Source organism: Cynoglossus semilaevis, chromosome 7 (assembly GCF_000523025.1).
Source record: "Cynoglossus semilaevis isolate Cse_v1.0 chromosome 7, Cse_v1.0, whole genome shotgun sequence".
NCBI lineage: Eukaryota > Metazoa > Chordata > Actinopteri > Pleuronectiformes > Cynoglossidae > Cynoglossus > Cynoglossus semilaevis.
In genome coordinates, this window is record NC_024313.1 from 11,270,378 (window position 1) to 11,297,342 (window position 26,965).

General features: G+C 41.7%; 3 protein-coding genes across 3 annotated transcripts in view; 1 reads left to right on the forward strand and 2 right to left on the reverse strand.

Annotated features, from left to right (window-relative positions):
• Positions 1 to 149: 149 nt before the first annotated feature.
• On the reverse strand, positions 150 to 21,767 carry aven (apoptosis, caspase activation inhibitor). The gene is made up of 6 exons (XM_025056845.1): positions 21,491 to 21,767; positions 19,919 to 20,093; positions 2,268 to 2,338; positions 1,702 to 1,797; positions 906 to 1,225; positions 150 to 720 (listed from the first exon to the last, which is right to left on the reverse strand). The coding sequence occupies exons 1-6, from the start codon at positions 21,683 to 21,685 to the stop codon at positions 714 to 716; spliced, it is 864 nt and encodes a 287-aa protein (XP_024912613.1). The 5' UTR covers positions 21,686 to 21,767; the 3' UTR covers positions 150 to 713.
• On the forward strand, positions 10,514 to 23,772 carry chrm5b (cholinergic receptor, muscarinic 5b). The gene is made up of 3 exons (XM_025056846.1): positions 10,514 to 12,523; positions 22,145 to 23,133; positions 23,174 to 23,772. The coding sequence occupies exons 2-3, from the start codon at positions 22,165 to 22,167 to the stop codon at positions 23,744 to 23,746; spliced, it is 1,542 nt and encodes a 513-aa protein (XP_024912614.1). The 5' UTR covers positions 10,514 to 12,523; positions 22,145 to 22,164; the 3' UTR covers positions 23,747 to 23,772.
• A 1,484-nt stretch (positions 23,773 to 25,256) lies between these two features.
• The window catches only part of emc7b (ER membrane protein complex subunit 7b), a 2,754-nt gene continuing 1,045 nt past the window's right edge, over positions 25,257 to 26,965 (reverse strand). Inside the window, exons 2-5 of the mRNA XM_008313406.3 lie at positions 26,797 to 26,916; positions 26,543 to 26,681; positions 26,264 to 26,344; positions 25,257 to 26,127 (exon numbers count right to left, since the gene is read on the reverse strand). Coding sequence (XP_008311628.1) covers positions 25,966 to 26,127; positions 26,264 to 26,344; positions 26,543 to 26,681; positions 26,797 to 26,916 — 502 coding nt within the window. The 3' untranslated portion in view covers positions 25,257 to 25,965. The remainder of the gene's footprint in view (positions 26,128 to 26,263; positions 26,345 to 26,542; positions 26,682 to 26,796; positions 26,917 to 26,965) is intronic.

Consider the following 26,965-nt stretch of genomic DNA (forward strand, 5'->3'; position numbering starts at 1 on the left):
TAGTGAGTTACTATAGCGCTAAAATTGAAATGCAGAGTTATTTTTAGCTTTTTAACTTGGGCTCCACAACACCCGAGTGCAGGAAAGGACGAGCCGTGAGGGCTGTCACGGCTCGTTGCTAAGGTTAGCATTAGCTCTTTAAAGCCATATTTTTTTTGACAGCTCACGTACCTATTTATTATTGGATACAGTAGTTAAATATACATGCTATCAATTAGCAATATATTCTCTTACAGTGAAACCTTGGGATTTTCAAGAGGTGTATTTCATCAGTCACTCTTACAAATAAAATATGAAAAAGACATAATATTATATCTGTGTTTTTTAAATACATTCAAATAGTATGCCTCCTCTGGGGTGGGTCCCAAGGTTTGCACCAGGTGACGTCTCTAACAGGTTCAGGTGACGCAGAAGGCAAGGGCTGAGTTTTGTCCTTCAAGGTTTACAGGTCAGTCAGTTTTGGTCTGTCTGCGTTAAAGTTGATGTGTTGCTCTCCACGGCTAAGGCTTCTGGAGCTGCATTTATCATTTGTCCGTGGAGTCCAGCAGGAAAGTCCCCACACGTTCTTCCTTGTTGTTGTCCATCTTGGACACTGTCAGGAGATCATGCTGTCCAGCCACTCCTCCAGATCCTCCTCTGTCAGCTCCTGCTTGACGGCAGCAGATTGTGGAGGTGAGATCTTCTCCTCCTTCTTCACCTCCTCCTTCATGTCGTCAGATACTAAAAGTGAAAGGTAACGTTTCCAGTTTAGCTCCAAGCTCACCCGCTGCCCCATCAGATATTACTTCATACACAGTAAACTAACGTCAAAGTCAAACACCACCTCCGGTACTCCTCCACCTTCACCACCTCTTCTCCCTACATTTTTCTTTACATTTTATGAAAGTAAGGAAACACCCACTCACCCTCTCCCTCTCTCTCCCTTCTTCTCCTCCTCCTCCTCCTCCTCTGTGACCACAGCAGAAATGTTCTCTTCCACTCCCATCACTGGTTTCTCTAATTTCAGCAGCAGCTCCAAATCCTCGTCTCCATCGTCCACAGGAGGCTCCACGTCGGCTCCTGAAGAAACCTTAGAGTCTGATCTAATCACAGGGTTTGGAGACGTCTTGTTGGTCAGATTAAGAGCTTTTGGTGAGGCCACAGACACAGGAGTGAGGGTGGATGGTTTGGACACTTCCTGTTTAGGTGCTGGGATGGTCACAGGCAGATCCACTGGAGTCAGGACCTGGAATAGAGAGGGGAAAAAGGCTTGCATTAATTTTTTTCTAAACTTCCACAACATTTCTGTCCCAAGATGTGCAATAAGATGTCTATGATGAACATTAAATGTATCAAAAACACTGAAAATTCAATAACACACCACACACTGTCCATGTGTGTGATCTGTACTACAAATGAAAATAAAATAGCAAACAACTACATACTGTGTCATTTGTCAAAAACTGCAGTAAAAATGGTCTGAAGCCTGTGCTGCTAACAAAGACATCAGATCGAAAATGTCATAGTCTAATAGTAAAAATGGTCTGAAGCCTGTGCTGCAAACAAAGACATCGAAAATGTCATAGTCTAACGTGACAAAAAAGGTTGTTTTTGCTATTTATTTTATATGTCATTATATGTATTTTAATGTCATATCACTGACTACATAACACAGATGGGTTGTGGTCTGTGGAGATGCAGTTCAATGTGTTGAATCAGTACCTGCAACAGTTCAGCCTCTAGGTGGAGTCTCTGATGCAGAGGAACCTGCTGAAGAGTCTGGGCCAAAGCTGGAAGATCAACAAACACAGGCGACATCTGCAGAGAGAACAACAGCACAATATAAAACAAGACAGCACATGTTGACATTACATGAACATCTACATCACATTACATCATCACACTGTTCATTATATACATTACAGTATCTAGAATCTAGATACTGTAATCTAGATTCTAGATGAAGTCATCCATGACTGGTGTCTAATAGGTGACAAGTCAGAATCAGGAAAAAAAAAATCTCACCTATACTCCAGGTACTATAAAAGACAATTATACTGAGCTTGTCAAAACACACCCGTCACATACAACGGGATGATGAACTGGTTTCTTACAAATACATTTTATATTTATATTTTAAAATAAGATCAACACTGGTTTTAAAGGAAAATCATCAGCATTTCACCAAGACGCCACATTAGCAGGAGGAGAAACGCTCCCTGCTCAGAGTGTGCGTTCAAATCAATGAGCGAAAGAAGACACACAGATTGTCTGGGGTATAGATTCACCTCACTGCCTGTAAACGAGTCCATCTCCCAGCCTTTCTCCTCCAAAAATCGGAATTGAGTGAAGGAATCTCCTGAGAGGAAAAAACACACAGAGAAAGAGGGGGTTTAAATGGAGGAGAGCTACGACATGGCAGCAACAATTAGTATTTGCACTGTTTTTCCTCCTTAGAAAGTCAGCTATTTTTTTGTTGTACTGTAACAGCGTATAGGATGAACAGGAGGCTGCAGCATCAGCAGCATCAGCATCATTATCATTTCCTCTGTCTGACATCAAAGCCTGTGATTACAGATCATCAGACTACACTCATTCTGCCACACACAGATGGACCAACAGTGGGAGATCAGTCAGGAGCTGCAGTCAGATGCCACCTCCCCCCCTCATCCTCCCTATCTCCCTCCTCACTTTGTTCCTCTAACCCTCTACATGATGTTACAGAAAACTCTTCCTTTCACTCCGGACACTCCACACCATCTGCGGTTGTCCTCCATTGCTCAGCTGCATGGAAGGTGAAGGAGGTCAAACAGGAGGAGCTGCAGGAGAGCTTTTGTTTTCGTCTGCAGGGTCGACTCCCTGCTGTCAAACAGTCAGGAGGGAAATATGATTTATGAATAGAGCCATTACAAAGGGTACAATGGCTGAAGGCGGAGGGTGAGGAGGGTGAGGAGGAGGCAGTGGGAATGTCAGCTTTATGTGACGGCTGACGGGAGGTGGACTTGGAGTCACGGCGTCCAATATCAAAAACACTGGTGCCTTTTTAGCCCCTCACAGCTTAAATCAGGACTTAAAACTCCACACTCGGAGGGGGACGGGAAATCGAACAAAATGTCCCAAAGTAAATTCACAGCTCCTTAACTGAAGCCGATCTAAAAACCAACCTCCTCTTGAGGAGATTTCATTGAAAGAGCCAGACGTTTAAAAAGAGATCAAAACTGATCCATGTAAAAACGGACTCACACTTGAGCCTGACTGGACTGGATCACATCAGGCTGTATTTCTCCTGAACACGTTACTCTGACTCAAGAAGGACCAGGATAAGTCTGACATGAACACGTTACTCTGACTCAAGAAGGATCAGGATAAGTCTCACGTTTCAGGTACAAAACATGTGAATGAAAGCAGAAAGAAAGAAAGACTTTAACAAATGGCTGACGTGTATTTTGTCTTCAGTGATCTCAAGAATTGTATCTGGATCGTGCATGTAGTTTAAAGCAAAGAAAGAAAAATAAAAATGACTCCTCAGAGGTTTGGTAACCAGTGCTCAGGTCAATGTGGAAGTTGGTTTCCAGTCCCAGTCCATTCATTTATTACCTAACACATATTCAGGAACATTACAGCGTCATGTTAACCTAATCTCTAGTCTGTATGGACCTGGAGTCGAGTCAACTCCAGTCCTGGGGACAAGGTTCTTCTTCTGTCACTCAGGTAGACACACAAACTCCACACAGAACGACCGGAAATCTATTGAGATCACAAACACAGTCATGGTGTCACCTACAAAATAAACATTAAAGAGTGGTAAAATAAACCAGTCGTTCCCACGTGTCTCGTTATTCAATCAAAATTCTTATTGTTCTCTTAGAATCAGCACAATTACTCCAGGCAGTCCTGAACACTTCAATAATCACAATGATGCATTCAAGAACCTCCTTCTCATTCAGTTGCTAATTTCCGATTCATGTTTAAGAGCTGAAAAACAGTGAAACACGTCATTCAGCTCTTATCATGTCCACTCCAGTGCCTGAAGGCAAAGGAAAACAAAAAACATCTTCCAAGTGAAATATCTGCCAAGTTGGCACCAGTGCAAAACTCCCATCTTCTTCTTCCTCCTCCTCCTCCTCCTGCTTCTTCCTGTCACTCCTGCTCCTCTCTGTTCTATAGCACCTGTAATCCCCCTGCTACACCTCCTCCTGTCGCCTCAGTCATGTCTCCAACAAACACAAGTCCTGACACCTGTGAACTGCCTCCCCGTGACACCTTCACAGCCAGGTTTCATTTCATCCTGATCCACGTCCATAGACATACCATCCCAGGTAGACTCAGAGGCGCTGACACCGCCATGGCAACTGCTGCCAGGGAGGATGAGAGCAGCAGCGTCTGTCAGCGCTCCACAGGACAGAGTGCAAAAAAAAAAAAAAAAACTAGGGAAAGTGTGTGAGAGAAATAAGGAAAGGAAATGAGGGGGAGAAATCTGAGGGGAGATTCTTCGCCTCCGTCTCAGCTGTGAAACCCAGGGCCGTCTGGGTTTCCTTCAAGAACGTGTGCTTTATAATTGAAACAAGGCCATAATGAAGCAACAGACAGATGCACTGCACGTTAGCACGATTATTAACGTTCAAATATAAAGGCAATCACCAGACAGATACAAGGCAGGGGCAATAATTAAATAAATATACAGCAATGGAAAATATACAGGTAAATAAAATGCCAGGCTACAAGGTGGAGGTAAATACAATAGCTTAGGTTTTTTAGCAAAAATTGCTAAAACAAACCAGCGCAAAGCGTTAAATCATCCCTCAGCAATCATCCCTACAGTCGGCAAAAATAAATAAAAACAAAGTCTACTAGACATAAAAGAGTCAACAGAAGTAATCTGACAATGTTTAAAAAATAGTTTCAGTTTTACACCAAATATTTTATATACATACAGTATATATATATATATATATTTAGGACCATCCAATATTAGGATTCTGTAGCCTAATAACCAATAGCTGTAAACCCTCAGCCAACTCCAGCTCCTCTCTGTTAACGGTTAAAACTGTTCACATTTCAGTGAATTGTACAAAACCCTGCAACAGTTGAGTCAGTGCAGCTGACACTCAGAGTTATTTTGGTGTGTGAACAAACAGAGCAGCACTCGTCACACTCATCACGGTGCGTGTTAAGTGCTTCGGCGGCCATTGTGTAACTCCTGCATAACGTGGTTTCCTTTCTCTTGACTTCTGACTGGCTGGATGCTTTATTAACAGCCGCTGATCTATCTGTGGCTCAGTGATGTGCAGCCTGGTCCACATGTGCCTTCCAATAAATCTGGGAGATTGGAATTAAACAAGACAAAAAACGACAAACAATCAAATAAATTATATTTTGCTTCATAATCTCTCACGTCATGTGACACCAGAGGATTTTGATTTAACAAATTGAACTCAGGAATTACTCTCCTTTACAAATAACATTTTGAAATTAATTATAAAAAAGGAATTTATGAATCTCAAAAGTTTGGTTTTGTGCTTAAACTACATATGTTTGACTGTCCGGCCTGCAGTCCAGATGTGACTTCTGTTGAACTCGTATAACACATCATGATGAGGAGCATCAGCCAATAACGACCACACACTGTCCAGTCTCTCATATGAGCACGAATGGACAAACATCCCACACAGAAAGTGTGACATTTACTAACAGTCTAATAAAAAAAAAGAGAAGAGAAAAAATTAAAATTAAACTAAACTACAAATACCTAGACGCACGTCCATGTTGACGGTGCCACAGCTTCAGCACACAGCTGACCGCAGCGACCAGAGGTGGCAGCGACGCTGCTCAGTTTCCACTCACACCTGCAGTGAAATGTTGGTATTTTACGAGACTGGAGGAAGAAAAGCAGTCTGTCACTGCTGCCTCTTCCTCTTCCATTTGCTGCTGGAGATGCAGTGAGCGGCCGGTGAATGACTGCTCCTCCTTAAAGCAGCTGTCACAGCACATCCTCTCTGGATGGGACTGTACGCAGCGCCGAGGCACCGTGGAGTGTTACTGCTATCATGACAAATCCCAGCTGAGAAGTGTTCGCCGGCACTAACTGGGGGATGAAAACAGAACAGAGAAAATGGGGGACGGGGGGCGGCCTAAAGGACAATGTCATGTGAAAACCGGTCAACTGTACTTGGAGGTGCAGTGCCTCCAGGAGGCGCCCTGTCACGCCTTTTTAGCCAAACCAATTAGCCCAACTGAAATCGAGTAATTACTGTCTGCGCTAACTGCAATTAAAATCCTAAGCAAACCAGGCGAGACAACGGAGGGTTAGAGGGGGGGCTGTTTACTTTTCAAACTTTTAATAGGGATTACGGGGCGGGGGGGGCTGTTTTTATGTCAAAGTCATCTCTGCACGGCTTTAACTCTCCGGGGGCTTGCTCTGGTTAGCTGCTAGTTTGAAGATAAGGTGTGGACCAATCACATGTCCTAATCAATCACATTTGATTTTCTACTCTAATTTGTCTTTTGGTAAAGGTCACATTTCCGGTTCAAAACATCATTTGGGAAAACCAATGGGAAAATGAGGTGGTATACAATCCAGCAGAGGGCACTGTAGCTAAACTGCATGATCATGTTTGTTGCCGTAGTTGCCTCTACTGTCACTTGGCTACGCAGCAAACGGAAGAAGTTTGGTTGGTAAAATGCCAACACACGTTTTGATTTCGTGTCATGGATTAAAACTCTCAAATACTGCGTTTTCTGACGACAATAATTCCTCAAATTTAAGCCCCATTAAAAAAAACCTCTTAAAGGAGCGTCTGTTTTTGGACAAGCACAGCAAAACGGAGCCTGAAGCAGTGAGGAGTAAATTAAGAGTCAATAAAACCGAGCAGAAAAGTCAGAATAAACGACAGAAATAATCCTAGCCCTGCGTGCGTTAATTACTTCCATAAAAATAAGAATAAACCTTTGAGGACAACATAGGTTTCAACCTTGGCTGATGCCGTTGAGATGCGCTCTGACAATTCCATGATGAAGCCTGAACAGCTGGCCAATCAGACCAACATGAGCGCGTGGCTTCAGACTGACATAAACCTTCCTTTTCCACTGGTCCAGTGAGCATCACAGCCTGAGATGTTCAGCAACAGAGATGGGAAAACAGCTAATATTGATCGTTGGGGAGCGGGGGGTCGAGGGGGGGGTCAATGATGTGCAACAAGCAGCCAATTTCTACAGCCAACAAAGGCAAGATTACACCTAATGAGCTGACAGATCAACACGTGCTCGGTTTGATATGTGAGCACGAGTGAATTCCTACGAGGAGTTTTTCTCATCTTCTTCAAACAGGTCCTCAGGAAAGGCCACATGAAGATAAGAACAACGCACCCACTACTGGCTAAATAAAGACCCGCCGACCGCCTCAGAAAGGCTCCACAGCGCCTGGACGCCTGAGCCGTTCAATCCCTCCAACACACGAACGGATGAAAAGTGACAGACGCCTCGGTGTAAAAACCCAGACCAGGACGTCGGAGCAGCGCCCGGTCCTCTCTCTCTGCAGATATCCCAAATTCCACTATTCATGAGTTAAAGTCATCAGAAGACGCTCATTCCTGACTGGGTGCATGGTTTATGTCCAGGCTCGACAGAAAACACACTCGCAGGACAAACAGAGCACAAACGATCGCTCACTGCAAATAAACCGAGACAATGTCCTGTATATTTCACCGCTGCTGTCAAACACACGGTGGTTTCCTTTGGTAGAATACGGCTACATTCTGGATGGGGATCGGATTTAGAAGATGGATGCAGGAAATGTTTTCTTTTTTTTTTCACTTCCTTTATTGTTCCAAGATTGTTCGGACCTGCATCATGTCCCACAGTTGTGGAAAAACAAATCCTGGTTTATAATCAGAAGGACAAAAACAAAACAAATCTTAATCTCTCCGTCTTAGTTCAGCTTCAAAATCCTGCTGGAAGAATTACATACAAACGAGTGTAAACGAGCTACTGAAATACTTTCATATTTGGTATGGACCTGAAAAGGACAAATTAATCAAATTAATGATTACTGCTGGTAGGGTTGATCTTTATTTTAGCAACTACACCGAGGCGGTGTAAATCACAACTAAATATTATGACTGGTAGCACGGCAGGATTTCAAATGTTTGAGTTTCTCTCCCAGGTTTATTCTTGTGACCTGAACAGCCGATCACCGTCTGACAGACTCTGTGGACCCGGTCAGTACACAGACACCTGAAGTGATTATTCATTACAAGAGTAATTATCACCAACGTCTGTAACTACCAAGGTGTTGACATGGCCTGTACTTCCAAAGAATAACACAGAGAATAGAAGGTACCTGCTATAATTTCCAAGGTTCCATGGAATCCAAGGTTTCCCTCTCACAATGGCTTTGTTACCGTAGACCCATAAAGTTTCTGCAAATATGTTAGACGTCTGTGGAAATGCCACTAAGTTCAAGTGTTTCTAGGTATTTTGATTTCTCTCCACGTTTAAAGGACTTCAAAGGATCAAGGACTTCGTTCAAAAGTCGAATAATTACAGTAAAGTATTGCCAAGGACTTCGTTCAAAAGTCGAATAATCACAATAAGGTATTATATTAAAATGGTCTGTAAACCCTGCCTGGAAGGTTCTTGAACTTGTTCTTGTAAAGAACTGTAGCTCCTACACCAGTGGTTGTTTTAACCTTGGGGTCACGACCCCATGTGAAGTGGTCTGGATTTCAAAAGAGGTCCCCTTAAAAAATCTACTACTACTACTGCTGCTTTGATTAAAAAATGATGATTATAACCACACCAACCTTAATGCACCAGCATATAAAAATATCTTAGCGTCTTGACTGACAGCTGCAATCACATGACCACGCATGTGACAGCTACTCAAATGTCTCTGGGGTCGCCATGAAATTTGTGATGTCAAAATAGGGTTACGCTGGGCAAATTGAGAAGCACTGACCTACGTGAACCTCCGAAGACAAAGTGACAATCAAAGGACGAGGAAGAAACTCCAAACACACACGTATTCATCGTCTGAAGGATAAAGAGCAGAAAGGAGCAAGAATTTAAGGCTACACTTTTAAAAGGTTCAAATGCCACTTGAATCAGAGCTTCTCTTGTTAGTGTAATATGTTACAAGTAGCTGCTAACACTGTGTACTGAGGCACATGTTTGTGGTAGAAAAGGAAAATCTGACACATGACAAAACGCTACGTCTGGTTGGTCACGGCTAATGGGCCTGGAGTTGACACTGCTGCGAAATGTGCAGGAAGGAGTGGGATGACAGCCGAGAAAACAAGCAGCCGAGGGCTTCACGCAGCGTTATTATCACCATTGTTTTTGTTATTTATCACGAGGCGGGCATCACAGTGTGGGAGGTGTGAAGGACAGAGGGCAATTATATTTAATTGAAGCAGAGAATCAGAGGATTCATTGATTAATATGGTAATTCTTTACAAACCGCGATCTTCTCAATTAACTGGCTCAGATTTAAAGGTTGTCGATGATGTAGCACATCAAGAAAAAAAGAGAATTATCTGGGGGCACAACCAACATATCAATATTTTGACAGGCCTTAGTAAATATGGACTTTAGTTTAAAGGATTTTTTCGCTCATCATTATCCAAGAAATGAAGTCAAAAAAATAAAAAAAAAAGCCTCTGGGATGTCACGGTGCATCCTGGCAACCTGCTCCACTGTGGACAATAGTGACCACTTCAGTTACTGCTGTAAGATGGATGTGGAAAATAGTTTCCAGCAGCTCAGTACATCTCAGGTAATAGTCTCCGTATTTTTTTTTGCACCTTTTCTGAAACAGCAATGACGCGATAAATGGTGCTTCACGCACAAAAAAAAAGAAAGAAGAAATCAAAATGTGTTCCTTCTTTAACAATAAGTAAAAAAACCCAGCTCTAAATGGTTGGTCTCAAATTAATCTGTGGTGATTGAGAGCATCAGGACCCGGTGGCGGTGACGCGGGGGGTCAGAGGAGTGGGTGTGAAACCAGCCATGTCTATAATCTGCTGAAATCGAGCCATCACCGTACATCTCTGTAGCTCATTAACTGAAATCCCAGTGACATTAAACACTGCTCACATCCATTGAATTTTACTGTTGTCAATACGCAGCCTTCAGACTAGTGGCCAGGCGATGTAAAGACAGATATTTGTCTTTATTTGATTTCACCATGGAGAGTGAGGATCAAAACCACAAGTTCCGGACATTTTTCGAAAACATTTTTTTAAGGGAAAAAAAATCAAAATACACTAATTACCAGATCATTAATTTTTCAGCAATAGTATAAAACTGATCATTTAACAACAAAGACTCAGTTTTCAAAGGCTGTGAAACTGTTTAACCACAGAAACATCAGTAGATCCATCATCAGGCCAATCATAACTGACGCTGAGTCAAGGGGCGGCCGGCAACCTGGCCAGGTCAGACCAAGACCATCACATGACCATCACATGACCAGAGCACAGGCTGCGACCAGGATTACTAATAAGATGAACAATGATACGTCACATTCTGTGAAAGGTTTTTCTGTTTGAAGCACCGTGAAAGTACAGTATCCAGAATCAGGAATAAAAAAAACCAAACAGCACAACTGGGATGCAAATCAAGAACCGTTTTTGTTGGCAGGCACCACAACCAACAGAACCACTGCGTTGTACGCAGGAAGGCTTTCTAATGAGCTCTCATTATGAACTAATTGCACAACAATGAAATGATCGACAGTATTTTTAAAAGAACTTTGGCGTCTGATCGCAATTTTCTATCTTCAAACACAGCCATAAAGAAGACTTCTCCGTGACCTTCTCAGCGCCCCCAAAAGGTCCTGTAAAGGTTAACATTTAGTTTTGTTGCATTTGAATCCTTAATTTCTCCAACAAATTTCTTATATTCTAGAAAAAAACAAGATAAAAAAAGGATGAAGATAGTTGGTGGTTAAGGAAGAAGACTTGGGTCTGGACGTAACCACAGCAGAGACTTGATGACATCACAACCTTCAGAGTCTTAACGCTGCACCATTCTATCCCCTGAAGAGGAAGTTGATGTATTTAATTGCCCTGAACGTTTCCACAGAACTGAGCGTCACTGATGATGTGTTGGTCGTTCACATCGGAGGCAGCGTAGCTGAAAAGGTTTGAGTCCCAAAAAGGTTTCGTCTTTCAAAGTCAATGGGAAACGAACCACATCTTCACAGCTCATTAGAAAAAAGTCAATGGTAACATCACATCACGGCAAGTCAACGCTAACACCTCACTGAATACTGTAGATTATCTGGCTGTGTTCAACAAAACAGTTCTGGTATGAAGTTGACAAATGTAGCTAGTCTGCTAAAAGGAAATGACCATTATTCACCGCAGGACTTTCCTGTCTGTTCGCTACTGGAAAAATACTTGTTGTTAGCTCTGGAGCTAATCAGCACGTTGAATTCACACACCTCTGCGTGACTCAACGGTCACTGAGCCTGCCTTCAAGTCAGGCCACCTGCTGGCCAAACACACTCATCAACCAGGTAACCATGAAGTTGAGCGTGAGTGTGTGTTTTTGAGGAACCTGTGGTTGTGGATGCATTACCTCACTGATCAGACAGAACATAGAGCTGTGAACGACACACACAGGCAAACAGGCGGCCCCTCCTGTACATCCACGTCGACTCAGCTCCTCCCCCTCCAACCGTGCTACATCCCACTCCTCCACCTCTTCACCTCCGCCTGCCTCCCTCACGCTCAGTTACAGAGACGGGCTCCTGGCAGTGTGGCTACATCTCACAGTGAAGAGCAGCAGTGAGGATGAGAGCAGGTTTTCTTCTTCAGATGGAGCCTGACAAGAGAGCAAAGGTCACTGGACCTGTGTCGTCTTGAAGACCGGCGAGGCTGCGGTCCCGCTGTTCTCCTTTGTCAAACTTTGAAGGAAAAGGTGAAAAACTTTTAAGGTTTGTCACTTCCTTTGTTTTCTAAAAAAAAACGCACCTCGAGTCTGAGCTGCGGCCATCAGAGAGCCTCGGCCCTCGCTTTGATTACCACTCAGTGATCTGCCTCCTGTGAAGTCCACCATCAGGACGGCTCTGTCACATGGAGGCGGCTGAACAGCTGCTGCTGCTGCGTCTCTGACCACACTGTCTGTCAGGCTCCGTCAGACCACTAGATGATGCTGAACAACTTTGTTTTTTTCACCCAAGCATCTCGATCTTAGCAACTGTTGAGGATGAGAGTCGACGCGATGACCTACCCGTATTTGACAAGTGTGTTTTTCACCTCATTGGAGAGAGGAGCACAGAGGGAAAAAAAGTCAGAGGAGAGCGAGCAGGGGAGGGGAGGAGAGAGTGAGAGAAAGGTGTGAAGCTGTGTGAGCGAAACAAAACAGCACAGAAGACGCACCAAAAAAAAAAAGAGAGAGAAAAAGACGACAACAACAAAGAAGAAGAAGAAAAAGATACCGACTGAAGTCTCGGAGGACAGACGGCGGACTAAAGAGGAAAACGCGGATCAGAGCCGTGGCATAGCGTCCGTTGGAATCTTGGGGGTGGCGTTGTGTCAGGGTGAGTGTGTTCTCCCTTTGATGTGACTATTATGGCAGGAAATGAAACAGCAGCTGTCAACTGGCTCCACTTACTGTTTAATAAAAGTCATATTATAAATTCTACTGTTATTAAATTTTTATTAGCGAACATGCAGCCAGAGCTGCTAATGAATCACTGAGCCAGCGCTGGGCTTCATCACCTGTCACCTCCAGCTTTTATACTCCAGGCACTGCTGAGCTCAAATCCCACTCACTGCGACCTTATAAAGACTTTAGATTTAAATATTCACTATATTAGAGATAAGTGCTCCACAATATTTAATGTCAGTCAATTTGTTCCAGAACAACAGTTTAGAAGAGGTGTTTTTTTCTTCTCAGGAAAGATGTTGAAGTTCAAGCCTCCATCACATTCAAAAATGTAGAGGTTTAAAGGCTGTACCCCCCCCCAAAAAAAAAAATCATCAATTTTTCCCATAACTTAGAATGAGAGGAATTATCTACTTTGTTATTTCTAATAGTGAAATTTAATATTTTTAGAAATAGAAAACTAAAAACATTGCAAAGCAAACAAAATTAAATAACTAAAGCAAATTTCCAGAAATGTTAGTATAATTTCTAAACTAAAAAGAATTATTAAAAACACCCTGTAATTTGGTAATCTTATTTTATTTATTTCTTATTATGCTCTTTTCACCTAGAATAATCTGATTTTTTACAGATTTGGGTCCAGATGATATTTCTATTTTTTAGGTCCAACATTTATGATATTAATTGTCAATGTTTGGTTTCCTCTTTGCATAATACAGACTATGCATGTTCATGCACATTTAGCGGCAGCTTCCAGCCTTGACCTCCAGAGACACTGTCCTTGACTGATGACATGGATTCTTTAATGTTATGTTGGAAAATGCCATGATAAGACATTTCCAGTCGTTCCCTCTCTCTGTTTCAAAATTCCTCTGTGAAGAATAATGTTGACGTACAGTGATGGTTCTGTGACAGTGTGATGTAGAGTTAGGAGACAGAGGCTGAGTACGAGTCAGAGAGTTGAATCTTTTGCAGCAACTGGGATGGATAACAAGAGGAGATAATTAATAATAATTAATAAACCAATAGAAAATCATGTATCTGCAGCAACAAGAACATTCCTGGCTGTTATTTTAAATCTGAGGCAGGAGTGCGATCATACGCTGACTGATGACAAAATGATTCCTAAAATTACCGGACAACTATTCTGCAAAGAGTGACGCCTATTTATTTATAATTACCGGACAACTATTCTGCAAAGAGCGACGCCTATTTCTGAGAAGTTTTCTCTGAAATAAACACACAAGTTCAGAGTGGCAAGGATGAAAGTCAGGAATGATCACAGCTGACGGGACCGTCCTTTGGTCGTTAGTGAACAGTCTCTGGCCTCAGCAGCCGGTCCTGCAGTGGTTCCCCCTCACTGTACAACCAACGGCCTCATTCCTCCGCTTTGATGCCAAACCACCACCAGTGTCCGCGCTGCAGCTAATCGAGTATCCATAACAACACCGGAACACACAAATGAATGGAATGATTGGGAATATTTGTCTCGGTTAGAGGAACGTCCTTGTGTTTGTCAATCCAGTTATCCGAATCACTGACGTTCTAATGCGATTTCCTTTGGTTTCATTATGATTGAGGCCTGATGGGTGCCCATTAGCAGCACTGCTAAACTACGGCTGCGGGGGACGAGGATTGATCCTTGTGTTAATGTGTACAGATAGATGGCCGTACGAGGATGTAAATAGCTGCCCCGCAATTTACATCCCCAGTTGTACACGCACAGGTTCATGGAACAAAAGAACTGTCTGTGTGTCTGTGTGTGCATTTACCCCTCCTAGCAACAGTGCAATCAACCCCCAACAATGCAAGACTGAGAGCTGACAAAATAAAATTGCCTCAGCCACACAAACAGCAATTTGCCTCCTTAAAACCTCGATGACATCGTGTGCTTAAATTCAGTCGATGAAAAAGAGGAAAAAGAAAATACAACTGAAGCTCCTGATCCTGAAGGTGTTTGAGGCACCAAAGAAGTTTTTTTTTAGTGTTATGTAGTTTCAGAAGATTCAAGGTCTTCTTTTTCAGCCCAGCTTTGGTCAAGCTGTTTCCGCGCCTCCTCCTCACACACTGAGTACAAGTGTAATGTATAATGTTGAACTAGAAAGAAATGATTATGTAACTCAGAGTTAGGTTGGGGTTAGATAATAACCAAAGCTAAAAAACTAGCCAAGAAATGTGGTAAAATCACCTGATCACAAACAAAAAGCCCCTAAAAAATTGGGACTGACATTTTTTGGACTAAAAAAATGACAAGAACCTGAACGTTTGCCTAGATGTCACAATGACTGCTCAAAGTTTGGCACAAAAAAGCATTAGCATTACCATAACTGAGGGTTAGAAAACTCAAAAGACATTTTGAGTTTGTTAAATACACGTTTAATACAAAAAACCTAAACTACTCTGGAAATTCTTCTTATCCAAAAGGGAATAAAATCTGAAACGATGGCCAAAAAAAAAACAAGCTCAAAAAGTCCAAAACTCATTAAAAGCCAAACATTTGAAACTTAGTCTGAACACAAAAGATATTAACAAGATTTCACAGTAAAATAATGAATTCAGTCAAAAGCTTCAAATCCTCATTCCTCTCATGCAGTGATTTAAGCTTCAATTTCACCTGGCACTGATTTTTATTCCTAGAGAAAAGTATATCAGAGTACAGGGAAACTACAAAAGTTCCTGGTAAAAAAAGGCCTTAAATTAAACCTTTTTTAAATGTACAATTTAAATGTCAGGGATTCTGTTTGTTCACTGTTAACACAAAGAACAGAAACATTTTCTCAGCGTGGGTTTGTTGTGCTATAAAAAGCTTGAACGGCAGGAAAAGCGACTGTGGACAGAGACGGGACAAAAGTCATTTGTTTCTACAGTGTTTTGGATACAGAATAACACGGAGTCGTAATGCTATAAGTCAAACAAGGAAAGGAAAGGCTGATGTGACTTCATCTGTCGCTGCTGTTTAAACGTCCGACCACAGACTGAAGAGTCACTCTGGAATTAATAAGGCGTCCGTTACAGCGATAATTAACAGCGGTTCAAATCTGCGACTGTAAAACAAAATAGTTCAGATGAGTAAGAGTAAATTAAACGACACTCTGAATTATCTTAGCTGTTAATGCTAAAGCGTTTAATGATTTTTGAACATGGTGAAAAAACAAATCTAATCAATTGTTAGCTTCAACTTAAAATAACACACATCAAATAATATAGAAATTACCAATGATTTTGCATTTACAAATAAAGGTTAGCCAAAGAGTTTTTAAAGATAAGTTTTAGCCAGATTTTAAAAAAAGAATATGGTAAAAATGTATTAAGACATGTAAGACTTTAAGTATGTAACAAAAATAGCTCGGAATCAGCCTAAAATAATTTTTACCATATTTTCCAAAAAAAAAAGGAAATAAAGGTCAACAAAAGTACATTTCTATATATTATATAAATACGTCACTGAACCATTTCACATTTGTACCTTATATTGACTTAGTGTGTTTACATAATATCGGGTCAACCATTTCATATTATACTATGTTTGCTTCGTGCTGCTGATTAAACTTCTCATTAGCCACTATTATCCACGATGCTAATTGACGCTCAGCATTTTTCCACACAGCACACACGCAGGCAGGAAATTAGCAGCCGGTTAACAAATGTGGAGGAGAATGAACTTCAACAGTGTAATTAGAGCTGTCACTGCCGCACAAAACCAGATTATACCGACCAATAGGAACGAGCGTTTGCAGACTATTCTAAAAAAGAAAAACCCTAAACTTCCATAGTGCAGGAGTCTGAGGGACAAAGACCACATAAATATGAGCGACACATGGGAGGAGATAAGAAGACATTCATCTGCAGCAGCCTGGACCTTCAGGTCCGAGGTGTTGTCTGTGCTCCTGGATATGAAGCGGCACAAACCAGGATATGAGACGCCGCTCATATCAGACCACAATAATATCAAACCGTCTCCATCTGTGGGACGACATCTCGTCATGAAAGTCGTTTTTTTTTTTTTTACACCGATAAAGACTGTCTTCAATCCCTTTGCTGTTAAAATCAAACAAACTTTTGTTTTATTTGTTACATTTTGCTCCTCTGACCTGATCCACGTCCCCAGTGTGGCAGACAGGACTGGACCTACAGATCATGGGGGGCTCGTGGGGGGGAGGGGGGTGTGTGTGTGTCTTTAACCTGTCTGTGTTGACAGGTCTCTTAGACAGAAACAAGCGATGCTAATACACTATTGATGTTTCAACAGTCCATTCCACTCTAATCTTTAGCCGCTGTTGGACATTTTATTTTTCTGGCCAGAAAACGCAGCGCACTTAAACGGCTTCACCATGAAGTGATTATCGTCAGTGCACTAAATGAACACAAACACACAGGCAGGGGCAGTAGGTCATGTCCAGTGGGGCTGTTGTTGATCACAAGAATACCTGCGGTGTAGAAATAGTAATACTCGTTCCTTTTATGCAAAAATAACGACAACAAAAAAACAGAGGAATGTAAATAGAGTCGATGTTATACTGAGTTTATATTAACAACACAAATTCATCAATATTATTGGAAACCAAATTAAATCACACACCGAGCAGCATGGGAGAAAAAACAAAACAAAACAAAACAACTCCTTGTCTCCTCTGGCTAATGCTAATGATCCAAACTGACGTCCAAGCAGCTATCGTTTCAGATCTGAGAATCCTGTGAACAAATGTGTAAGTATTGATGTTTTTATTGGAGCTTCTACCTGTAAATGTCACGAAAGACTCAGAGGAACCTCCACCTACTCAGATGTATATTTATACACTGTGTTCTTTGGCCGTGGAATCACTGAAATCTGTCTCACGTTGAGCCGCAACAACAGTAAAAGTGTAGAGTCAAACCGATTTTTCTGATCTTTAGAATATGGCTTCGTTATTTGGTCCATAGAATGTTAAGATAATCATGCAGTAGTGTAGAAAAAATACAAATCAATTAGCTGTATGTTCTGAAATTTTAAAAGCATATGCAACACAGCCGCATGATTTTATCTGAAAATAATAATAAACACTTGCATTTATTTTTTCACCGCAATGTTCTAGCCAATCCTGCTAACAAGATAAAATAAAAATTTTCCCCCGTGGAAAATTCTTGATTTCATAGCTACCCTTAATTAGCCAGAAAAAACGACACTTAGAGTCTTGGAGCTTCCCACGTGCAATTAAGCATCGTGTGCTGAGCTGGAGTATGACATGGAGTTGGACGACTGACCTAACAATGAAGGCACAACACTGCAGCCCAAACATCTGGACCACAGACCAACCACACACAAGCTCTTCAGAGGACACTGAACAATTCAATATCAATTAGAACGTTCCAGTAAAAAATCAGAGTGAAGTTGGTGTGAAAGCCTGGACTCACTGTGAATTTATATTCATCATTTAAATGACTCAGCCATAGATCGACACTTCAGCTTCAGACTCGGGCTCTGGGCAGTTATGGCCACTTCACACAGTACAGTGAAGGACTTTCAGCCCATTACATGGAGCTGTGGATAATAAAATAGAAATACCTTAAAATGGGCCGAGGGAATGGGGGGAGTGAGAGTTGTCCTTGTGTCATAGATGTGTCCAACCAACGCATCGAGACGTGAAGTACTTCACAATCACAGAACACATTGTACTGACACTCATATGGTGTTCACATATAAAAATACATACAAATATATATATATGCTAATTAAAAAATATGCATATTTACATGCAATACATTTGTTTTTGCGGTTTGTAAAAAAATAATTCAATATTTTCTTTATTCAGTATTTGCGATGTAAATAATATTTTCTAGCCTAAGAAGAAAAATAACAAAAACAAGCCTGGTATTGTGGGCACCTTTCATCAAATATCTGGTAGTTGTTATAAAATACTCGACTCTTTGAAGTAAAATTACAAAACGTTTGCTGAACTTGAACTGAAAAAGCAGCAAATACAAAACCTTGGAGCCAGTTCTAGCTTGTAAAGACTTCAGCAGCATGAGGCGCCAAACCCAGAGCATTGACCACAGTCAATGCTCTGGGTTTGGAGTTATACTGTTGGATAAAAGAATTCATTTATATAATAATAATCGAGGAAGAAAAAAAAAGTGGTTTCAAAAAGAAAGGAATGGGAGCCTTGAAAATGAGACAGGTATGCAGTGAAAGTCAATAGATTCTTCTTAGAAAGAAAACTAAAGAAAAGCAGCACACGGAAAAAAGAACCATTCAAAGAAAGGTTCTCAAATGATTTCGTGAGAAAAAAGTGCAACTTTTGAAGAATTTTCTCTTTCTAATGACAGACGGATTGTGGCTTTAGAACTGTGTTTACAGCACCCTCTGCGGGAGAAAGAAGGAGTTGCCCTTTTTTATTTTTATTTTTTACTTTTTACAGAAATCTATGTAAAGTTTCAATGTGAATGAATGGTACTGCTGCTCCAAAAAAAAACAAAAAAACAAGCAAAAACCAGACATTAGCCAAGATTCTCTTGGAGAAAACACAAGTCAACTGTGTGTTTTTTTAAACGTGCAGAGTTTGATGCTGTAGGTGCCACAGACGACAGACTTGTTGGCCAAAGTCCTTCAGAACTTTCGTCCCGTTTCAGTGATTCTGCCAGTTCACCAGTAGATGCCACCGCTGAGATCCAGGCTGGTTTGATCTGTTTACCAGCTCCAGACATTAACAGCTGCTGATTTTAATAACTCAACATTAGGGAGTCTTTTAACGAGTGCAAACCAGGCCACACACTCCAGGGGGGGACGAGGGGGGGAGGGGGAGGTAAGTGTCTGCCTCATTTAACTCAACATGAGACATGGGCTAAATGTGATGAGCTCTTTTCTGGGAATCAATAAATCTGGGCCTGTGCTTTAATAAGAGACACTTTCTCAGTTGGGAATAAGAAATAAACACACACACACACACACACACGCACACACAGAGGCTACAAGGCTGTAGAGCGAGACTTCACTTCACTGCCAAAACAGACCACCGAGGCAGAAATGAGCAAACAACCAGACCCTTCAACACGGCCGTCCAACGGCACCGTCCAAAAAGAGCAATTAAGAGCGTGTGCAGACAGACGGACATTTTTCTTTTCACTAATTGGTGACAAAACAGTCAGACCTCAGTGGAAGGTACCGGTATTTGACACTTGCTGGTACAATTAAGTCAAACTCAAACCATTAGTTTTAATCCTGCTGTTGTCCTGTTGTTATTTTTAGTTTTATATCAAACATCTTTAGAAAAAAAAATCATCAGGCCTGGTGTTAAAGACCAACTCAGATCAAAGCCTGGAGTCAAAGGAAACAAACATGTCCATGTCTTACCTGCGGTCTCCAGCAGGACTTGGAAATCTTCTCCTCTCTTAGTGGGCGTGTCGTCATTGCCTGGCTCCTGTTTCTCAGACTCTTTGTAACGATCCCAGTTGGACTCCAGCTTCCTTCTGGAGAAGACCTCCCCCCTGTAATCGTCCTCCTCCACCCTGTCTCCTCCATCTTGATTCTAACACAACATACACATCGACAGAGTTGTAGTAGAAAAATCCCAAAGTGGTGAAACGTACATTAAAACCAACAGACCATCAGGGTCATGCACTAAGATGTCACTTCTTCTTTTTTTAGTCTTTACAGCAGTGTACAACTCTCTGTTGCACTACTGCCACCTTCTGGAAAAGAATATTTTTTACCAAACTAGGTGAGGACACCACTGTGATCTTTTCTTGCCAATACAAACCCCTAGTGTGTAACAAGTGTGCTCATTAACACATAGCATTCAGTCACGGCCGGTAGCCAGGACTAACAAATGGGTCAAGGTAACGGACATGACCCGTAACACGGAAGCTGGTGTAAAAACTGAGGCTGTCTAATTTGTCTGAGTCACAGCTTTTTCTCCCACTGCAGACAGTGTGTGGAGTGTGAGGCCTTTTAATCACGCTGTCATGGAAACATGCTGCAGCAGTTATACTCCTGTGTATTTAACACTGCCCTTTTTAAAACAACACTTGTTTTTTGTTTTTTTTACGACAATCTCATCAAACACATGGCAGCCACAGAAGCAGCAGATGAGATTTTTATGATTGCAATCAAGGAGCCCCTATGAACCAAAGACATGCTTTATGATTGCAATCACAGAACACCTATTGTTTCCTGTCTAATTCTGCAGTTAGCCTAGCAGGAGGAGCATCCAGTGATCTGAACGGCCCCGGTGGAAATTAAGCTGCTGATGCCCCTGCTTTCACATTCAGGGCCCGACAATAAAAAGCACGGTGGTGAGATCACTACCATGATACTCCTGTAAGGTTTTAATTTGTGCGATAAAACACTAAAGGTCGACTGATTAGTTGGTCTGGCAACTGGTTCGTTCATCGTCCTGGGGCTTTAAAGCAGGAGCTGGAATCCATCCCAGCTGACATGATCACAGAGTGTGAGCCAACAACTGCACAATCACAGTTTATGGTGAATTACTGCCTCCAACTGAACCAAACACAATCTGCATGACTGTGATGATGGTGGGGTGGGGGTTAAAGTACTGGTTAATAATAAAAGTAAAGTAAATTAAAGTAATTTTACTGTTGTTTTACGTGGTCGTGTATTTAATTTATTTACATGTTATCATATTTACACTGTACAACTCTACTGTGCATATAATTGTGCGGGAAAAGGTAATACCGTCTACTGTAAATAATGTAAGTAATATAATAACTATCTCTGCACTATCTACAAATAGCCACAAAAAATGACGTAAATGCACCAAAGTAATAACTGACATGGTCGAAGCAAAAACAAGGGAAATTTGAATTCTCATTCTTGGTGAATTTAGCATTATTCTTAATATAATAATATTAATATTTAATATTTAATAGTGTAATGTAACTGTTTAACTAAGGGTATATGTCTGACCTGGTGCAGATTCACCGCTTGGTCGCCTCCTCCACCACGACCACGACCACGATAATGGTCTCTTTTGCCCCTACCACGGTGGTGACCTCCCCGGCCTCTGCCCCGGTGTTCACTGCCGGCAGAGTCACCGTCGTGTCCGCCTCGGCCACCTCTTTTCCAACTACCGCCACGGCCTCGGCTCATTCTTCCCTCCATTGCTGTAGTCGTCGTACTGTTTAGACTGTGACGCACACGGGAGTTACACTGAAAGGCGTCCGACGAAAAAACTCGATTTAGTTCCGGACTCGATTTATTATCCAATGTGTTCCGAACGAATAGACCTTAAAGGAATGAGAAAAAACATTATTTGCAATTTATGCATTTTTAAAATGTTTACATTACTTTTTAGTTTTGTTCAAATAATGCTATATATACTGTATGTATTCTTTCTAAGAAAATTACAAGTGGCCACATATATATATATATATATTATATAAACACATTATTTTATAATATAATTTCCAGTAATTAATTCAGTATTTTTTTTAGCTAATATAATTTCCAGTAATTAATTCAGTTTTTTTTAAAGATAATTCAAATGAATTTCAGAAACATCATAAATGCAGCATGTTGCATACAACTGTGTGTCATTGCTGGTTTTTCTCTTCATTTCAGGACCATTCCAACACACCATCATGGAGAACAGCACCTCTGGCAACACATCGCACATCCCAGATGCTGCCCACAGCGTTTGGGAGGTTATAACCATCGCCACAGTGTCAGCAGTTGTCAGTTTAATCACTATAGTTGGCAACGTGCTGGTGATGCTTTCTTTCAAAGTCAACAGCCAGCTGAAGACTGTGAACAACTACTACCTCCTGAGTTTGGCGTTTGCCGACCTCATCATAGGAGTGCTGTCCATGAACTTGTACACAACCTACATACTGATGGGGTACTGGTCTTTGGGGAACCTGGCCTGTGACCTTTGGCTTGCAGTGGATTACGTAGCCAGCAATGCTTCAGTCATGAACTTACTTGTCATCAGCTTCGACCGGTACTTCTCCATCACCAGGCCGCTGACCTACAGGGCAAAGAGGACTCCAAAGAGAGCTGCCGTCATGATCGGCCTGGCCTGGCTGGTGTCTTTTGTTCTTTGGGCACCACCCATTCTGTGCTGGCAGTACTTTGTAGGGGAAAGAAACGTGCCTGAGGACCAGTGTCAGATCCAGTTTCTGACTGAGCCTGTGATCACATTCGGAACAGCCATTGCTGCTTTCTACATCCCAGTTTCTGTGATGACGATCCTGTACTGCAGGATCTACAAGGAGACACAAAAACGGACCAAAGATCTGGCAGAACTGCAAGGTCTTGCGACAGATAACGTTCCAGAGGGGATTAAACCCCAGAAAACTATTATTAACTCCTGTTTTCACTTTACCAGAGAGAGCAGAGATCGGAATCAGGCCTCCTGGTCCTCGTCCAACCAGAGTAATGCCACAAAGACTACCACTCAGTCGGAAGAGGCTTGGACAAAAGGAGACCAGATCACTTCTTTCAACAGTTACACCTCCTCTGAGGAGGAGGACCAGCATTTTTCATTGGAGACCCCTGAAGGGTCTTTTAAGGAGCAGTCTAGTGGTCAGAGTAACAAGAATGGACCCAGGGTCTTTTAAGGAGCAGTCTAGTGGTGGTCAGAGTAACAAGAATGGACCTTTGACCGACTACACAGAAGACCAGTATTTCTCCACTCCTCCAAATAGAACCAGTAGAAAGTGCATCTCCTATAAGTTCAACCCTGGTTCAAAGGGTAAAAATGGCAACCCTGTCCCTGAAACAACCCCCTGCCCACCAGACAAAAAGAAGCCGGTGCAAAATGTCTCACCCTCCGCCTCATCCACCACCTCTAAGCCTCTTGACCCCACCCTGAAGAGCCACATCACCAAGAGGAAGAGGATGGTGCTGGTGAAGGAGAAGAAAGCCGCCCAGACCCTCAGTGCCATCCTCCTGGCCTTCATCCTGACATGGACGCCGTACAACATCATGGTCCTCATCTCCACCTTCTGCACCGAGTGCATCCCTACGTCGCTGTGGCACCTGGGCTACTGGCTGTGCTACGTCAACAGCACCATCAACCCCATGTGCTACGCCCTCTGTAACAAAACCTTCCAGAAGACCTTCCGCATGCTCCTGCTCTGCCAGTGGAGGAGGAGGAGGGGAGGAGAAGACAAGCTCTACTGGTGTGGCCAAAACCCAAACGTCAACAACAAAATGACCTGATGTGGGACTGAAATCTCCAAGTCAAATATTTGACTGAGTTTTCTAATGACCTGATGTGGGACTGAAATCTCCGAGTCGAATCTTAAAATTGATACATTCTCAGCATGACACGCGATGCACGTGATGTTTGTGTTGTAAGTTCTGTTCATGTTGGTGGTAAAAGTACTGAGTTAGAAAGCCTCTGATTGGCAGATGGGTTGTATTTGAGACTGATGAGTCCAGCTGAGGACAGTTTTGTAAAGCTGAGTAAATGTCATTTAAAAAAGCATTTCTGGGTGCAAAACCATGGCTGGCCAGCTGGGGCAGGCTTAAAAAAATGGCCACTAAAACATCCACAACTTATACCATGAAATATGAAATACTTAGTACTTAGTTTCTCCTGCTGCATGTATTTTTCAAACACCTTGTGTACTTCTATTTTACATCTCATCTAATCCTCTGTTCCTCTGCTGTGTTTTTGGGGAATTACTGCCGATAATTCATGGCACTTTTAGTGAAAGATTATTGTACATTTCCACATCTACAGTGTATATACAGAGTCTTAGAAGTCAAGTGGGTGTTGTTCTGTTTCTTGCCTCTTGCTATGGATATTTGAGTTTTGTGTTAAAGGGCTAACCTGTGCTTTTCTGTGCATCAGTTTCAGTGGTTACACGACCTGTGAGAGTTATCGTTAATATTCATGTTTCTGTTAAAGCTAATGCTGAGACTCATGAATGGGTACTGTTGTAAATGACTGCACTTTTTTGTTGTTTATAAAGATGTAATGTCTGAAATGTATTCCACTAAACTCGTTCTGCCCAGAGGCCAAAGTGATTTGTGGATGAATCTGTGCTTAATGTGAAATATGTGGCGTTTAAAAAAAACAAAAACAAAAAAAACCCAAGTTTCTGTGTAGTGATATGATCAGCAAAATATACATTTTAAGAAAACAATTTAAGACTATTTTAATTTTTTATATTTAAGCTGTTGAATCTTAGTGAGTCCAGGATGATCCAAAGAAGAAATATTCGTTCCTTCTTGTCCCCACTAGGGGTTCTGAAAAAAACCTTACTATTTCCCTATTTTATCTCAGGGTGGCGTCTTTTAAAAAATGTACAACTAGGAACTTAGAACTTTGACTAAAAATATCACAATATGCATCAAAACAGTATGCTATTGAATGGGGTAAGCTCTGTCTCCAAAAAGGAGGGCACTGCAGAAAATGTTTGGGGACCGGTGCATTAGAACTTAAGTGTTGTTTTATTTTGATCATTCTCTTCATCTGGAGGCCTAAGATTTTTACCCCGAGGTATTTGAGGTTTTATTTAATGTCACTTAGTTGTGGCCTTGATGGCTGCCAGTCAACTGGAGTGTAAGAAATTATAGAAATGTTCATGTTCCTGAGTCAGATGCCTTTTCAAAAGACTTAGTGTTCAAACATCCAGCTTTAGAATGAATAAAAAGACCTTGAGTTATAATGTTGAGCATTCATTCACTTTTGTCATTTCATAAAGAAAACAGTTACTGCAAATACAGTTACCAGTGACTTTATTATGATCTTTAGCATCAGCTTTATTAAAATTAAAGACCATCTAACCTTCATCTTAAAAAAACAAACAAACAAAACAAAGAACACCCACACACACACTTCAGTAATAAGTTTTACTTTAGACATTAGCATGTGGACGGCTTGTAAATTCAAGCCATACGATCACTGTCCAACAAATAGACGTCAATGTGTTAAATAAAAACAAATTTTCCTGTATAACCATTGCATTTTAATAATTTGTGGTCTTTAAATAAGATTTAAATTTTTATCTTTTGATTAATCATTCACAGTCATATCACTGAAAACAAAAATCTCTGAGTATGTAAATGTTCTCTTTCAGGTAGTGGTATTAGCAGCAGTGGGAATAAAATGCACACTACGGGGGGGTTAGCACAGGAGAGACTTGTGGGTAATTTGATGAGCATTAAAGCCACTGGTACAAAGAACAGACTGAATGAAGCGTTAGACCTTTTGCAGAGTTGAAGAGGTTTCAGTGCAGGCAGGATGGATGGATGGGAACATTGTACCTTTGCCCAGTTATCATTAGCAGAACAGCTAAACCAAGATGTGCTGATAACATCTGTACATGAAGAAAACTGTACAACAGACCCAGCACACATAACAATCTGGCTTTTACAGCATAACTCGTGCATCTGCAGGGAGACTGAAGACCAGTTTGTCCAGTGAGATACTACCTCCTCTTCACAGCCGACCTGGTGCCTTTGCTGCTGCTACTGCTGCTGCTGCCTGCTTTACTGGTGCCCTTGGATCCAGAGAAGAGCTTGGTCATGAGCTCAGAGACGTCGGGAAGCTCAGGGTTGGGGTTCAGCATGTTCATGGACTGCTCCATTTCCTGGAAAGACAAGGAAATAAAACATGTTAGCTGGTTTTCAGCTTATACAAACCAAGAGAGAGAAAATACCAGAATGCAGCTACCAAAAATCTAATTGAAAAAATGACTGAATCCAACACTTCCAATGATGCCTTACCTTTCTCATCTCTGGGTCATTGGTGTTGACCACTTTGGGGAGCAGAACAATAATCAGCAGAGGCAGAACCATCATCATAACCTGGAGAAGCAGCGAGCACACAGTGTTATTAGTTATTGGTATAACCCTATTTTACACTTTCTTCCCTATTAAACTGTCTTTTGCTGAATGTGTTTTAGATGTCTAGTTTTCCAGCAGTTCAAAGAGTATTTATACAGTACTAAAGAGGTTCATGCAACATATCTACTTGTCATTCAGACGGAGTATCAGTGATTTTACCATTGGATTCATAAGGAAGTCTGTCCAGCCCCAGGTCTCCCTCTTCATGAAGTAACTGTGGGGGCCGCTGGCTCTGATTTGAAGAGGGTATGGCTGCCGAATCACCTCTGAAGTCTTGATGTAGTTGACAAGGCGTGCTCTGGGAAACAACAAAGGGGTATTTGAGGTCAAAGAGAATTGCCATAAGGTGGTAAATAAAAGTCATGGCTGATTTAACATCAAATGTTTGTACTTTCATCCTTCATTTTGTGTACCTCATTTTGCCCTTGGATGTGATATCAACACGCACAGGCTCAAATCTATATGCTGGCGTGACAATTTCCACAACATAGGATCCAGAAGGAACGTCGTTGACGGCAAAACTTCCATCGGTCCTGGAACAAGTCAATTTGAAATGATTAATTACCCAGTTATGTCACTACT

Bases quoted from the DNA above. Each gene is read 5' to 3' on its own strand.
- chrm5b (XM_025056846.1), top strand. From the start codon at position 22,165: ATGGAGAACAGCACCTCTGGCAACACATCGCACATCCCAGATGCTGCC. The intron at 23,134-23,173 runs GTCTTTTAAGGA...CAGAGTAACAAG, and splicing joins GTAACAAGAATGGACCCAGG to AATGGACCTTTGACCGACTA.
- aven (XM_025056845.1), bottom strand. From the start codon at position 21,685: ATGGAGGGAAGAATGAGCCGAGGCCGTGGCGGTAGTTGGAAAAGAGGT. The intron at 1,798-2,267 runs GTGAATCTATAC...TTCTCTCTGCAG, and splicing joins ACTCGTTTACAGGCAGTGAG to ATGTCGCCTGTGTTTGTTGA. The intron at 1,226-1,701 runs GTACTGATTCAA...TCTCTATTCCAG, and splicing joins TAGAGGCTGAACTGTTGCAG to GTCCTGACTCCAGTGGATCT.